At 36.8% G+C, this 16,477-nt stretch overlaps 1 protein-coding gene across 1 annotated transcript in view; it reads left to right on the top strand.

Moving 5' to 3' along the window:
* Window positions 1-7,828, top strand: part of Pten (phosphatase and tensin homolog) — a 66,225-nt gene extending 58,397 nt beyond the window's left edge. The window contains exons 8-10 of the mRNA XM_059253767.1: window positions 3,361-3,527; window positions 5,493-5,717; window positions 7,558-7,828. Of these exons, the coding sequence (XP_059109750.1) occupies window positions 3,361-3,527; window positions 5,493-5,717; window positions 7,558-7,743 (578 nt within the window). The 3' untranslated portion in view covers window positions 7,744-7,828. The remainder of the gene's footprint in view (window positions 1-3,360; window positions 3,528-5,492; window positions 5,718-7,557) is intronic.
* Window positions 7,829-16,477: the final 8,649 nt, after the last annotated feature.

Raw genomic sequence — 16,477 nt, 5'->3', positions numbered from 1 at the left:
TATAGATTCAAGTCTAGGTGAGAGATCATATTTGTTTGGGAGAAACACCAGGAACAAGATAATAATTTAGCCTTTTGGGTGGATATGTTGCTAAAGTAGGAAAGGGTGAGGACTGAGAAGGGAAAGAGCAGGGTGAGTTCAAGAAGAAGGCATCAGTGAAACAGGTAAAACTAGTGACGAAAACTCAGTGTCTTCTGCAGTTGTCAGGAGCTGGCAGCATTTTCCTTACTCGATTACTGTCTTAGTGTTTCTCAGTGAAGAAAAGTTGTGTATGGATTATAGATATTAATAAGGATGGCCAGTGTGCTTTTCTGTTGGGACACACTTCCCCAGGAGAGTTTACTTCTCACTTTTGTTTACTGGTTCTAGATCTTGTCATTACTTTAGAACATAGTTAACATATCAAGGTTATAGTTCAGATGTGTATCTTAGAAGTCAAAAAAAAGAACTTTAATAATATTAGAGTTTTGTTGTTAGGACTTTCATCCCAATGTGAAACTCATACCAGAGATTAGTTTTTTCAATGGCTTTAGTAGTGCTTCCATTTATTAATTTCTTAAAAATCTTTATGCTATTTTATTGTACATGGCAGCTAAGGACGCTGTCTTAGTCAGTGTTGTATTTCTGTGAAGACATCATGACCATGGCAACTCTTATAAAAGAAAGCATTTAATTGGGGGTTGCTTACAGTTTCAGAGGTTCAGTCCATCATCAGCATGGCAGTGTGCAGGCAGACATGGTGCTGGAGAAAGAGCTGAGGGTTCTACATATGGATCTGCAGGCAGCAGGAAGAGCAGAGATACTGGGCCTGGCTTGAACTTTTGAAACCTAAAGCCTACCCCTAGTGACATAATTCCTCCAACAAGGCCACCCTCCTAATCCCTCTCAAGTAGTGCCACTCCCTTATGAATAGGCATTGAAATATGAGCCTCTAGGGGCCATTCTTACTCAAACCACCACAGACGCCGAGTTAAAAATCACTCAACAGCCTTCCCTACCCAACACACACACACACACACACACACACACACACACACACACACACACACACACACACTGAGGGTGGAGCTCAGGCTCTTGTGTACTAGGCAAGTACTCCACTGCAGAGCCTCTACCCCAACCCATCATAAACTATATGCTCTCAGAGCACCACTGTCCTCCATGTTCCTATTAGGATGGCCCATTAAGCCCTGCATAAAGCATTGAACTGCTTTCCTAATCCAAAGTCCCAAAGTCCACATTCTGCAAACAGGAAGCATGGTCAGGCTAATTAGTTTTAGTGAAACATCTTTAGCTTATTGTAGGGGAAGTTCTAAGTAATATGGATTTGTGATTAACTTGTCGATTGTTTATAACAGTTGTTCAAGCCTTGGAGATGTACATGTTAGATGTTGTTTAGTTGAAATTCAGATTATACTGTCAGTTTTCAAATCTTAAAACCAGTAGTATCAGATGCTGAGCTAGTAGAATAATTCATTAATAAGATTATAAGGCATTTTATCCTAATAATTTTTTTTCCCCACAGCGTTGAAACCATGCTTTATTCATTTGTGTCATGTTACACTTCATTATTGTATAGAACCTTGTAAAATGTCTCATTGCACTTGGACTTTGAACCTTCCGTCATAGAAGTGAAATGTGTTGGCAGATTGTTGGTGTAATGTTTCTCCCTTTTGGGTGGATTTCATGATAAATGTCTTGTAAATCCATGTTAGAACATCCCCATATATGCTGGGCGGTGGTAGCGCATGCCTTTAATCCCAGCACTCAGGAGGCAGAGCCAGGCGGATCTTTGTGAGTTCGAGGCCAGCCTGGTCTACAGAGTGAGATCCAGGACATGTACCAAAATTACACAGAGAAACCCTGTCTTGAAAAAAACAAAAACAAAAAAATCCCCATATGTTTTGTTAAGGGACCTGTTTTCTATAAGATGATTGCTATGTTATTGCTTTTATATGTTAAATATATAGACCTCTGTGTTAGAAATTTCACTTAGATAGTTTGGCTTTCACATTTTCTCTGTCATTAGTCACATTGATAAAAATCTCATCTTGAAAGAAATAATACCTTTGATATTGATACTTTTATGCCACATATCTACACACAAATCTTCTAATTCAAACATATTAGTAGTGTCCTGTTTCTCTCTAGCTATAAATGAATTTGAGTACATTTTAGAAATAAAATGCCAGACAGTGGTGGCGCATGCCTTTAATCCCAGCACTCAGGAGGCAGAAGCAGAGGCAGGTGGATTTCAGTGAGTTCAAGTAAGTTCCAGGACAGCCAGGACTACACAGTTGAACCCTATCTCGAAAAACAAAAACAAAAAACAACCGTGTCGTCCGTCCCCCCCCCCCCCCCAGCCTCCAACAAACAAAAATCCCATAAAACAACAGCAAAAAACATCTTTTCCTTTCCACATCTATAACCATCTTTTGGTTGAGTTGCTAATCAAATCATGACGATGTTTGAGAAGTTATACTTAAACAGCAGTTTTAAAACAGACCTGGATTGGACCCAATAATTGTTGATGAAAACAGTGTTTAGAGGGAAGGGAAGCCCTGTTGTAGTTTTCCTTTGGAGACCGCTGCATTTCCTGTGGATGGGTAGGATATTTTCCTTTCTTTTTAGCATGACTGTGCGTTTCCATAACTTTAAAATAAATGTGGGCTCCACACCCATGTGAGGATGGGCAGCATAAACTGGGCTCGGTGTGGTTCAACCAGAAAGAGAACGAGAATGTGAGGTTGGGTAGGAGACTTGGGGTGTGCAATCAGGAAGAGTTAGAGGGAGAAGTGGGAAGTGAATTGGGTCAAAATACATTGAATACATAGACGAAATTCTCAAGGAATTAATAAAAATAATATATTAAAAAATGGGCTAGAGGTCAAAAGAATGATGATCAGTATTTTATATATTATAAATGCTTAGGCTTATGTTGTAGAGTTTATTAAAATTTTCTCGTAATATTTCCTTTATGTAGTTTACAAAACTCCTAGAAAGTTGTTTAAACTATTTTATGGTTATGGTAATTTGTGATGGGTCTTTTCCCTAATGTTAATGTAAAGCTTTGATATTAATATTAATATGTTGGAACTTACTGTTTATGAAGTAGCAATTGATTTTCCTATCTGTAATAGAACTTTACATAAAGGTTCAAAGTGGAGCAATCCTTACTTGGAGTGAGTGGTTATGTTTTTATCTAATTTATTTCTATTGATTTGTTTTAGATCAGCAGTCAGTATGAAGAATTATCATTTTATGTTTATTTCTGTTACTTTATCATTAAAATAGTTTCTGATAATTTGAGTATTAAAGGCATTTCCTGTGAAATGATCATGTATGTATTTAACCATATAGATCCTCAGTTTGTGGTCTGCCAGCTAAAGGTGAAGATATATTCCTCCAATTCAGGACCCACACGACGGGAAGACAAGTTCATGTACTTTGAGTTCCCTCAGCCATTGCCTGTGTGTGGTGACATCAAAGTAGAGTTCTTCCACAAACAGAACAAGATGCTCAAAAAGGTTTGCACTTCAGTTCTATTGGGTAGACATAGCCGTGCCTTGGGTGACCTCAGACCTTTTTCTTAAAGAGACTTAGATGCTATATTCCTTTGCTGTCCACTGAGCTTTGATGGATTTCTTGTTAGATTTGCAGACACCATGCCTCATCTGTGGTATTGATGAGACATGTAAGCAGAACCTTTGTGTGGTTTTGGGTTTGGTTTTGGTTTGTTCTGTGATCTTATGCAATGACACACACCTCATTTTACACATTTGGGTTTATGTTTCTTGAGACTGGGCTATTATACATTTTGTTTCCTCAAATTTGCTGAGTTTAGTCAGTATTACTTAGGTGAAAGAAATGGCTATGAAGAAGTAATTTTAAAAAAAGATATACTTAAACATTTAAGTTCAGAATTACTAAGACTTGAGATACACTTAAGAGAAGGCAAAAGCTCAGCTATAATATCCTTAGTTTGGAATATTGTAAACATTTAAAGCGAGTCTAATGTACAGAAGTTTTAGCTAGTAACGGAGAAAGACGCCGACTTTGTACAGGAGCGACACACCTATGCAGCCCACAGGGTAGTGTATCACCAGAAAGGAGATTTCATTTTCTCATGTTTTAGATCTTTTTAAAGAAAAGGAAATTTCACTTGCTATAAAACTTTTAAATGTTAATTTGATTTATCAGGAGAAAAATCACAAACATACCAAATTAATATTTTTATCAGACTCATTTTCTACCTCTAGTAAAAAAAAAAAACTACGTATATCTCAGTATCTTTGAGTTACTGTTTGTTTAGTGTTTTGTTTTGGGTTTTTTTTTGGAGACTACAATAGGTGTGAGCCAATATTTCAAAAATCAGATATTTAGAAGGCTTTGGTTTATCCTCCTACTTCTCACAGGACTCTGATGCACATAAAATTGTATGTGCATATTTTTCTTGTTAGTGTTTGTTTGGAGATAGGTTCTCACTTTGTAGCTCAGGCTGGCCTGAAATTCACTAAGTAGCCCAGGTTGGCCTCAGATGAAGCAGTCCTTTTTGCCTCAACCTCCCAAGTGCTGTGATTATAGGCATGTACAACCATACTTGGCTTTATATGGTTTTCTAAAATAGATACCTCACCATCTCCTTGTACTTTTAGGAATGTGCTAGTTCTTACTCCAGATCTTAAGTGCACATTTATATACACGAAATTGAAGATTGGATATTTATATTTTTATAGCTTAGATTACTTTACATAAATGGGCATTCAGCATAGCTTTTCCTAACTTAGTTAAGTGCCTGTTCTGATTTAAATAAAAACAGTTTCAGAAAATTAGTACACATCGATGAGCTACATTTTGGAAGTTTAAATAATATTACCTTACTTTTTTTCTAAGTAAAATATAATTGCTAAGTTAACAACTTCGCTAAAATAACTGAGATCAATAAGGTTTTTAAAAGGCTTGTCATGGGCTGGAGAGATGGCTCAGCAGTTAGGAGCACTGACTGTTCTTCCAAAGGACCCAGGGCTGATTCCCAGCACTCATATGTTGGCTTATAATCATCTGTAACTCCACTCCCAGGGGATCTGAATCCCTTTCTGGCCTCCATAGGCACCAGGCATGCACAGGTGTACATGTCTATATCCAGGCAAAAATAGAGCTGCCATATTTCCTTAGGGAGTTGATACTGATCTTTTTAGGGCTTCTACTGGAGTAAAACATCTGAGCTTTGCGTATATCTACATACACATAAACTTGAAACATTGTTAAAATCCAGTATTAGAGTAGGAAATATTTTATTTAGAATGTTAACATATTTTACACAATTATATTTTTATCTGAAATTTGAGTAAAAGAGAACTTAGTGACTAAGAATGTGACATTCCATAGGTTGTTTGCCTTCACTTAGAATCCTAATTATATATGGTTCATTATATTAACTATTTGTGATACATTCTTAAATAAGTGAAATACATCTTCATTTTCTTTTTTAGGACAAAATGTTTCACTTTTGGGTAAATACGTTCTTCATACCAGGACCAGAGGAAACATCAGAAAAAGTGGAGAATGGGAGTCTCTGTGATCAGGAAATTGACAGTATTTGCAGTATAGAGCGTGCAGATAATGACAAGGAGTATCTAGTACTTACCTTAACAAAAAATGATCTTGACAAAGCAAACAAAGACAAGGCCAACAGATACTTTTCTCCAAATTTTAAGGTGAGTTAAAGCCATCTTTGGGGTGGGAGCATATGCTTTATTCTAAGTGTGTAGCTGGAGAACTTGGCTTTACTCATTTAAAACTAATGCTGTGTCGCTCTTCAATCTGTAACATCCCTAAGGGGTTGCCTAGCCTTTCTTTCTCTATTCATTACTCTACTTGCCTTTGTTCTTTTTCCTCCTCTTTCTCTTCCTCCCCCTCCTCCCCTCCAGTCTTTCCTTTTTCCTTTTTTAATTCTGTTGTATTTGTTTCATTCACATGTAACAAAAGGAACCATAGATTATAAACATAATACCCCTAATACTTAAAATAGAAATAGACCATTACGTGTGTTAAGTGGAAATAGAACTAATATTCAATGCCTTTGGATCTCAAGTTTAAGTTTCCTATAGAGCTCTCAGGTTTTCTTTTCCTTTCTTTTCTATAAATTTATATTTCTATCAACTATTTTTCTGTTTTCTGTTTTTTTAGATGGGATCTTGCTATGTAGGTACAGGCTGGCCTTGAACCGGCATTTCTCCTGCCTCACCTGACAACCACTTGCTTTTAAATGTATTTCTTTCTAGTTTTACTGTTTTAATATTTCTCTGACAATGTACCTCAGTGCTTGCCTAACATGGGTGATGCCTGAATTCAACACCAAGTACTACAAAAACAGTCATTGAAAAAGTTATTGTATATAAAGTTATTTTTATTGTCACTGAATAAATATATCAAGGTAGACACTATGAGACATGCAACTGGCAAAGATGGCCTGGCAAGTGGATGATAGTAGAGAGAGGTCTGGATGAAATGGGCAAACTAGCTGCTGTTTGGGAAGAGGAGGAGTGGATGCAAGGGTCCCAAGGCAGGAATGAGCTTGGTGTATTCGAGTGGCCAAAGTCAGTTCCACTGAAGGAGTCATAAGAAACCAGTTGTCCTGATGTGACAATAGGCAGTGCTCAGCACAGAAAAGATAGAATCTGAGCTTGTCTTTAAACATTCAGTTTCCTCCCTTAAATTGGGACTGGCTAGGAAACTAGGGAGAGGTGGCGGGACAGAAGCTGGAGTGAGTGGGAAAGTGAGCCCTTGGCAGTGACTTAGCACAGATAGAGGCGGTGGCTGCATGGTCTGAAGTAGTGGCAAGGAGGGTGGTGAATTAGTGAGATACTTTGAAGGGGTAACTTAAAGCAAATGTTGGCCGTAAAAAATTTATAATGACAAATAATGGGAGAGAAGCTATAGATAGAACATGGATCTGGTTTAAATCTAGCTTCCTGTCTGCTATTCAACGTGTTTAATATGTTGCCTGGTCTTCTAGGTCTTTGTTTCTTTTCCTTTAAAATGAAAATACTTAAGTTAGTTTTACTGCAGCCGTGCATGTAAAGGCCGTTGACCCACTCTTTGGATCACTGTGTGGTCTCTTGTTAGCGTCCTCCATTCTCTATGTAGGTGAAGATTTTAGGGCTAATAGATCTTGAACACATTATTATCAGTCAGTGGGTGTATAGTGTTACTAATATAAAAATAGAGTCGTCTCAGACAGAGATAGAAAGAAAAACGTTTTAGAAGCTTAAGCATTTGTAAATTGAATTTTGTGATTGAGAAACATTTAGTGAGTTCCTGAGGTCATTGCCTTCAGTTTGTATTTCTTTTATAGAATCATATAGCTTATGTTTCTTTAGGCATTCTTAAGGTCATTTGAAAATCAGTACCTTTCAAAATTTGTTTGCTACAGTACTTTCAAGTGAATCTATAAGATTTATTATTGTTATTAGCCTTTGCCTTTATATTATATTAGCCTTTGCTAATATAAAACTTATCAATTGTTCATTTTCATCTTAAACTTTCTTTCTCTAGGTGAAATTATACTTTACAAAAACAGTAGAGGAACCATCCAATCCAGAGGCTAGCAGTTCAACTTCTGTGACACCAGATGTTAGTGACAATGAACCTGATCATTACAGATACTCTGACACCACTGACTCTGATCCAGAGAATGAACCTTTTGATGAAGATCAGCATTCACAAATTACAAAAGTCTGATTTTTTTTTTTTATCAAGAGGGATAAAATACCATGAAAAAAAAACTTGAATAAACTGAAATGGACCTTTTTTTTTTTTTTTTTTTTTTTTTAATGGCAATAGGACATTGTGTCAGATTGCAGTTATAGGAACAATTCTCTTTTCCTGACCAATCTTGTTTCACCCTATCCATCCACAGGGTTGACACTTGTTGTCCAGTTGAAAAAGCTTGTGTAGCTGTGTCATGTATATACCTTTTTGTGTCAAAAGGACATTTAAAATTCAATTAGGATAAATAAAAATGGCACTTTCCCATTTTATTCCAGTTTTATAAAAAGTGGAGACAGACTGATGTGTATACGTAGGAGTTTTTCCTTTTATTTTCTGTCACCAGCTGAAGTGGCTGAAGAGCTCTGAGTCCCAGGTTCACGTCCTACCCCCTTGCACTTGTGGCAACAGATACGTTTGCAGTTGGCTAAGAGAAGTTTCTTATGAGGTTTTGCTACATTCTAATGCATGTTCTTGGGTTGAGGGAATGGAGGGAATGCTCAGAAAGGAATATTTTTAGCTGGGCTCTGGACCATATACCATCTCCAGCTACTTAACAGGCACCTTTCTTTAGCATGCTACAGTTACTAATCTGGACATCCAAGAAATTGGCCGCTGTCACTGCTTGTTGTTTGTGCATTTTTAAGAGCATTATTGGTGCTAGAAAAGGCAGCTAGAGCGATTACATTTGTATTGGGGTACAGGAATGAACCTTCTACAGCATCTTAAGAATCCACAAATGAAGGGATATAAAAATAATGTGGTCATAGATAAGAGACACAGCAACAATGACTTAACCATACAAATGTGGAGGCTATCAACAAAGAATGGGCTGGAAACAGAAAAATTGACAATGATTTATTCAGTATGCTTTCTCAGTTTTAATGACTGCTCCATCTCCTGTAATCAAGGCCAGTGCTAAAAGTCAGATGCTATTCGTACCTACATCAGTCAACAACTTACATCTATTTTTATTAATTTTCAATCATATACCTACTGTGGATGCTTCATGTGCTGGCTGCCAGTTTCTTTTTCTCGTTAAATATAAAATATTTTGTAATTCTTCACAGGAAATTTCAATTTGAGATTCAACAGTAAGCAGTTTTTTTTTTTTTTTCCTACAAAGATGGATGATGCACTTACTCAGTCCAGTAGCTGTCAGATGCCCCACCCTTTGACCTTACACATTCTATTACAATGAGTTTTGCAGTTTTGCACATTTTTTAAATGTCATTAACTGTTAGGGAATTTTACTTGAATACTGAATACATATAATGTGTATATTAAAAAGTCATTGTTTGTGTTAAAAAGGAAATTAGAGTTGCAGTAAATTTTCAGCACTGCACAAATAATAAGGCATTTACGTTTTTCAGTAGGAATTGTCCTACAGATGCTTTATTGACTTGCTATTGAAAGAGTAAATCTTTTTGTGCAGTGTTGAGTGACTCTTTATAGTGGTAGAGATGGGATTAGGGCTTCAATTTTACTTCTTAAATATCATTATATGTTTGATATGCCCAGACTGCATACAATTTAAAGCAAGAGTACAACTACTATTGTAATGGTAATGTGAAGATACTATTAAAAAGGATTTTTTTTTTCTGGGAATTTGGTGTCTTTCAAATTAGACCTTGACCTTGACATTTGAATATCCAGCCATTATATTTCTTAATGGTGTGAAGTCCCATTTTCAATAACTTATTGGTGCTGAAATTGTTCACTAGCTGTGGTCTGACCTAGTTAATTTACAAGTACAGATTGCGTAGGACCCACCAGAGAAGCATTTATAGTTTGATGGTAAGTAGATTAGGCAGAACGTCATCTAAAATATTCTTAGAAAATAATGTTGATGTATTTTCCATACCTCATCAGTTTCACTCAACCAATAAAATTTTTAAAGTTGTAACAAAGCTATTAGGATTTACACATTTATATTTAAACATTGATACATGAATATTGATTGACTGTTGATAAAGTGATAAAGTTAGAGACAACTTTTCTTACGATCTCATCATTGAAATTTGTATACCACCTTGTCTTTCCTAAAAGCTGAAAGTGGTTGACTAAAATGAAAAGCAGCTATTGGTGTTTTGGAGATAGTGATGAACACTGTTCTTTGTTAGTTTTGGGCACAGCATGCTAAACTATAACTTGTATTGTTCCAATTTGTAACACAGAGGGCCAGGTCATGAATAATGACATTACAATGGGCTGTTGCACTGTTAATATTTTTCCTTTGGAATGTGAAGGTCTGAATGAGGGTTTTGATTTTGAATGTTTCAGTGTTTTTGAGAAGCCTTGCTTACATTTTATGGTGTAGTCATTGGAAATGGAAAAATGGCATTATATATATATTATATATATAAATATATATTATACATACTCTCCTTACTTTATTTCAGTTACCATCCCCATAGAATTTGACAAGAATTGCTATGACTGAAAGGTTTTTGAGTCCTAATTAAAACTTTATTTATGACAGTATTCACGATTAGCCTGAAATGCATTCTGTAGGTAATCTCTCCCATGTTTCTGGAATGCTTTCTTAGACTTTTTGGATGTGCAGCAGCTTACGTGTCTGAAATGACTTGAAGGCATCACCTTTTAAGAAGGCATACAGTTGGGCACTGTACCATCCCAAGTCCTCTGTAATTCCTCTTGGACATTTTTGCCATAATTGTAAAAGGGTAGTTGAATTAAATAGCATCACCATTCTTTGCTGTGGCACAGGTTATAAACTTAAGTGGAGTTTACCGGCAGCATCAAATGTTTCAGCTTTAAAAATAAAAGTAGGTTACAAGTTACATGTTTAGTTCTAGAAAATTTGTGCAATATGTTCATAACGATGGCTGTGGTTGCCACAAAGTGCCTCGTTTACCTTTAAATACTGTTAATGTGTCATGCATGCAGACGGAAGGGGTGGAACTGTGCACTAAACTGGGGGCTTTTACTGTAGTATTGGCAGAGTTGCCTTCTACCTGCCAGTTCAGAAGTTCAATCTGTTTCATATAGAATATATATACTAAAAAAAATTGAGTCTGTAAAACAGCCTTACTCTGATTCAGCCTCTTCAGATACTCTTGTGCTGTGCAGCAGTGGCTCTGTGTGTAAATGCTATGCACTGAGGATACACAAGTATGATGTGTACAGGATAATGCCTCATGCCAATCAGATGTCCATTTGTTACTGTGTTTGTTAACAACCCCTTTATCTTAGTGTTATAAACTCCACTTAAAACTGATTAAAGTCTCATTCTTGTCATTGTGTGGCTGTTTTATTAAACGAGAGTATTTATAGTTCAAATTGCTTAAACCCATTGAAATGTCCAGTAATGGGCAGCCAAATGTGATTACAAAGTTTCTGTAGGTTTTTCAGTTTTTTTCTTCCTCCATGTTCTTCAAAGCCGACTGTTAGAAAAGCATGCCTTTGTCAGCTCGGGAGTAGACACGTATCTGTCTACTCATGGCTAAGAGAAGTACTTTGAGCCTTAGTCATCACTTCATAAATTATTCCAGGCATAGTAAGGGATATCTTAATCTTGAAAAAGTTCAAGGTTTCTTTTGAGCGCGGTGCTTATTTCTGTTTTACAAAGCCAGATGTCTGAAGATAGCGCCCCCCTCTCCCCACCCCCCCCATGAGCTTGATGTCTCAGGTCTGTTCTGTGGCTTTCTGTTTTCTAACTCTGCAGTTGGCCATCAGCACATGGGAGGCTTCATCGGGACTTGTCCCATATGAAGGTGAATGTTCAGAACAGTGGGCTCAAATGTAATCTCGTTTCTAATATTCTTAAAGGTTAAAGTAAGGCATATGTTTTGAACAAAACGTAATTTTTGACAGTGTAGTTTGTACAGATGTTCTGAAAGTAAGCAGACTGTTCATGCCACTGTGGAATTTTAATGGTTTTTTTTTATGTCTTTATGTTATTTTTATTTTTTAATGTCTTTTTTTTAAGTAAATTGAGTAACATAATTGTGTAAAGGAATTTGAAGATTGTATGAATTCACACATTCTCTTTAGAATTTTTAGGTAGTGTGTATGGGTTAAAACTTGAATGTAAAGGTATTTTGATTTATAAGATTGGATGATGTTTGAAAACTTAGTTTCTTAGCATTTTGCTTTTAGATCATGTCCCTATTACACTGTAATTTGAGCTGACTTGGTTCAGTGAATGCCATCACCATTTCCATTGAGAATTTAAAAATCACCAGTGTTTAACATGCAGGCTTCTGCAAGGCTCCCAAAAAATCAAGACCCCTAAGTCCAGTTAATTTACTTCTAGCATGAAATTTCTAGTTCTTTTGTATTTTGCTAGATAATTTGCGATACATTTAAAGCATAGTCTTCAATGGCTTGCATGTAGCTTTTATTTATCAGTGCTGTTGCTAGGGCAGAGAGAAATGTTGCTGAATGGAAACAGCAGTAGCCAGTCCAGTCTGGTGCAGAGAACAGTATCTAAAACCCCACCCACAGCCAATGGAACGCTTTTAAAGTAGGAGTCCGAAGAGAATGGGTTTCTATGGAATTACATTGCAACAGGAAGCCTACTGGTTGAGTTCCTTTTAATGTTAGAACACATTTTTATGGCTATACTATGGCTGTTTTTCATCTTTCAACAGGTATCAGGATCTGGGTGAGTAGCTTTAAACACAGTGTGAAGAGAGCAGCATAGTGTCATTAATAACAGTCCTCTGGCTCTTAATTTAGCTATTCTGAGAACTCTTTCCTGACATAACATCATCACAATTCCCTTGCCCTCAGAGACACACCCCGTATTATTAGATATATTTTAATGACTAAGCAATCACTTTTTTGTTTACTCATGTATATTTTCTTTTAAAAACTTAATTCTGTACTGTGTATGTCTCCAAAGCCTTTTAGCTTAGTTTTTAGGAAATGACCACTGATTGGGTCACTTTTTAATGCAGCAGGTATGGAATATGTGCATTATAGAGAGACCTCTCCAGTTCTGTGGGTCTACCTGAATGTTTATTGTTGGCATGAGGATGGTGAAGAAGTAAGCATGGTTATATTGGTTTAGCATAGCAAGCTTAATGTGGATATTTCTCTTTGAGAACCATTTTAAAGCAGGGTATGTGAAGCACTGTGTGAGCAGTGACCTTTATCACTCTATTCCTCTTGTAGTTTGCAAACGGTTGCTCAGTTTAGAACCAACTTGTGTCTAATCCTGTCCCCTAAATAAAAGCAAGAACTACTACTGATTTATCACTCAGCTGTCTTTATATGTGTGCTCCTGTGACTTGCATCACACGAGAATCTTACTAGTTTGCAAATTGTTACATTTTAGCTCTGAATGTTTAGTATTGTGGTGGGCTTATAACAAACTCTGACAGTCATTTGAGAATTTTCATGAAACATTTAGCTGAAAGCATTTTATAATTTATAAGAAAATGTGTTGTCTTAAGAAACTTACATACATGGGAGACATTAACTGCCATTTTCGAGCATACTGCATTTTAAAATAAAGCTGCATATTTTTAAATGAAGTGTTTAACAAGGATTTATAATTTTTGTTTTTTAAGATTAAAAATAATTTATGTTTTCTCATATGTGGGATCTCCTCTGTCACAATGGTTAGATTCATGTAGAATTAGAGCAAGGCGTGTGTTTCAGCTTACAGTAAAATTCTTAATGTTGAAATGTGTTCACTTACTGGCTGTCATGTTTGCCTTTGAGATTTTCTGCCTGTTTTGTGCAGTTGTCTAAATGATACTCCTACATTTACAAATACTATCTTAGTATCTATTTTCTGTCTCCATTAAATTACCCCCATTCTCTACTGAATTTGCAGGTGTGCACATTTGTGTGTGTGTGTGTGTGTGTGTGTGTGTGTGTGTGTGTGTGTGTGTGAGAGAGAGAGAGAGAGAGAGAGATGTGTATGGGAGAATTAGTTTTGGAAGTGCTAGAGTAGAGATGAAATTTGGTTCAAGCAAAAGTTTCCCACTGGGATATTGCAGTTCTTTGTAATAAAATGTTAATCTTGGATGATCTTGAATATTAATGAATTTGTTAGTAGCCTCTTGATGTGTGCATTAATAAGATATATCAAAGTTGTACATTAAACCAAAGTTGGAGTTGTGGAAGTGTTTTTTTTTTATGAAGTTCCGTTTGGCTACCAATGGACATAAGACTAGAAATACCTTCCTGTGGAGAATATTTTTCCTTTAAACAATTAAAAGGTTCATTATTTTTGATGATTTGTTTCTTAGCTTTTTATTCATCCAACAAATGTTAACACCCTACTGTGAATAACAGGTATTTGGAATGTTACTGAGAGAAAGAGGCACATCCTGGCCTTCTGGTGAAGAGTTTAGTGAACTACTTGAAAGCTGTGGAGTATGCTGGGAAGTGTAAGATGCATTGGTACACTGTGCAGATCTCCAAACATTCTGTGGGCGCCCCTACATTTCCATCCCCTCAGAATTTCGATGCATCCTGTTTACTAGTTCATTCCAGTGAAATAGTCACAAAGTGCTGAGACACTTCCAAGCAAAGGCAGAGAGCAATCCCTGTGCCATCCTCTCTTTCTTTCCCTATTGCAGTGATTTCAAGTATGTCATATTGTACATGCCATCGCTCTGTCAGCCCAGTTCTTGAGAGTACAGCTCTTGAAGTTCTTCCTCCACTCCCTCCAAACTACTTAGCCCAACCAAGAAACAATCACATTAATATTTTGGGATAATACGTCACTAGGATATAGTTTATTTTAACTAATGTGCTTCAAAAAACTTGGATTTCTTGAGCAACAAAGGGAATTAATAATAAAACAAAACATATTTAGGCTACTTGGTCCAATTAATAAAACGCAAGACATTCAAACATTTTTGAGCAGTCGTTACTGAGGTATGTCAGGTGCCATTATTCTGGGTGCTCAGTGTGCACGTGGGTGAAGAGCAGTTTCCTGTCTGAAGTTTGTGTTCTAGCTAGAGAAATAGAAGGAAGATCCCATATAGAGGCTAATAGGTGCAGGTGGGGGAAATGAGTAGCTTGGGAGTGGTGATTGCAGTGTTAGATAGGGTCCTGGAGGGACTTCAGCAGGAGTGTGCAATTTCAGGAGACTGAGGCAATTTGCACTCAGAAGCCTCCATAAAACTTTATTCAGACTCTATGACATCTTGAGTTTCAAAATTTTAGTATAGCTAAGAAAATACAATAATCCCACTCTTAAGTATCCATGACTATTCTGTTGTCTAAATTGGTTTGGTGAAACTTATTTAAACAATTGGTTCCTCTTCTCAGATTAACTTTTCTTTAGTATTTTTTTCTTTGTGTTTGTTTTGAAAACACTTAAGTCATTTTTCAGAAGTTAAAAGTTCTATTATGACCTTAAATGTTTCTTTAAAGCTGAAGGGTCATGTCATTTATGATTTGTTGATAGAAAATGACATAAATTTTGAGTTACTCAGGAAATAGGTGAGACTTATGGCCTGGTACTGTATATTTAATTCTTAACTCATAACCAAACATCTGGAAAAATATCAATATCTAAATATCAGAAGCAATATTTTCACATGAAGATCAAAATCCTCACCTTTCCCACCCCATCTCAAAGTTTGTATCCAAAATAGCTTAATAATCTGATACAATGGACATTTAAAGCTTGTATATTTATTACATCAACATTCTGCTAGTGACTGGGTCCTCTCCTTAGATCAGGGCCATAGACTTGGGGATGACATCTTTATTATTTCTGTGTATACATGTTCACATGTGGGAATGTGTGCATGTATGTCCGTGTGGGTGGAGGCCAGAGGTTAATGTCGAGTGTCTTGCATGATATCTCCTTACTGAGGCAGGATCTCTCCCTAACCCTGAAGCCTTTTGGTTCTGTGATTACAGGTGGTTGGACTGCTAAGCTTGTAGGTATCCTAACTCCAGTCATACTTGGTCAGCAAACACTTTTTATCCAGTGAGCCATCTCTCTAGCCCCTGGCTGTGAAATCCTGAGAGGAAATGTTGACTATTCATTTTTTTCCTCAAAATTTTAGTTTAAAAATAGTTTAAAAATAATTAGATATCTTTGTTCAGAAAGGATATAAAACCATTGAATGAGTTTTCCAAGTGGGAGAAAATTTATGTAAATTTAGAAAAATTATCACAAGACCCTTTGGTCCTGCTTTAACTGTTAAACTTTGCATAGATTGTCTCCTGAACTGGCCTATTGGATTTTGAAGAGTAGTGCATTTACATTTCAGGAATGTGTATGTCAGAGAACTAGAGGCAACTAGAGAATGCTGAGTGAGTGGGAGAAAGTCTTCCCCTGGGAAGACTACACTAGATGAATTGGGTACCCAGTACTGTAGCTAGAGTTTTCCTGCCTGGCTCACGGTCATGGCAAATCTCTCTCACCCGCCAGTCCCACAGCCGCTTAGACCCGACCAAGTAAACACAGAGACTTATATTGGTTACAAACTGTATGGCCGTGGCAGGCTTCTTGCTAACTGTTCTTACAGCTTAAATTAATCCATTTCCATTAATCTATACCTTGCCACATGGCTCGTGGCTTACCGGGATCTTCACATGCGGCTTGTCATGGTGGCGGCTGGCAGTGTCTCCCTCCCCCAGCTTCCTGTTCTCTCAATTCTCCTCTCTGTTAGTCCCGCCTACACTTCCTGCCCGGCCACTGGCCAATCAGTGATTTATTTATTGACCAATCAGCAACACATTTGACATACAGACCATCCCACAG

The sequence above is a fragment of the Peromyscus eremicus genome, chromosome 1, assembly GCF_949786415.1.
Source record: "Peromyscus eremicus chromosome 1, PerEre_H2_v1, whole genome shotgun sequence".
NCBI lineage: Eukaryota > Metazoa > Chordata > Mammalia > Rodentia > Cricetidae > Peromyscus > Peromyscus eremicus.
The sequence above is the reverse complement of the archived record's forward strand: the minus strand, read 5'-3'. Positions and strand labels throughout refer to the sequence as shown.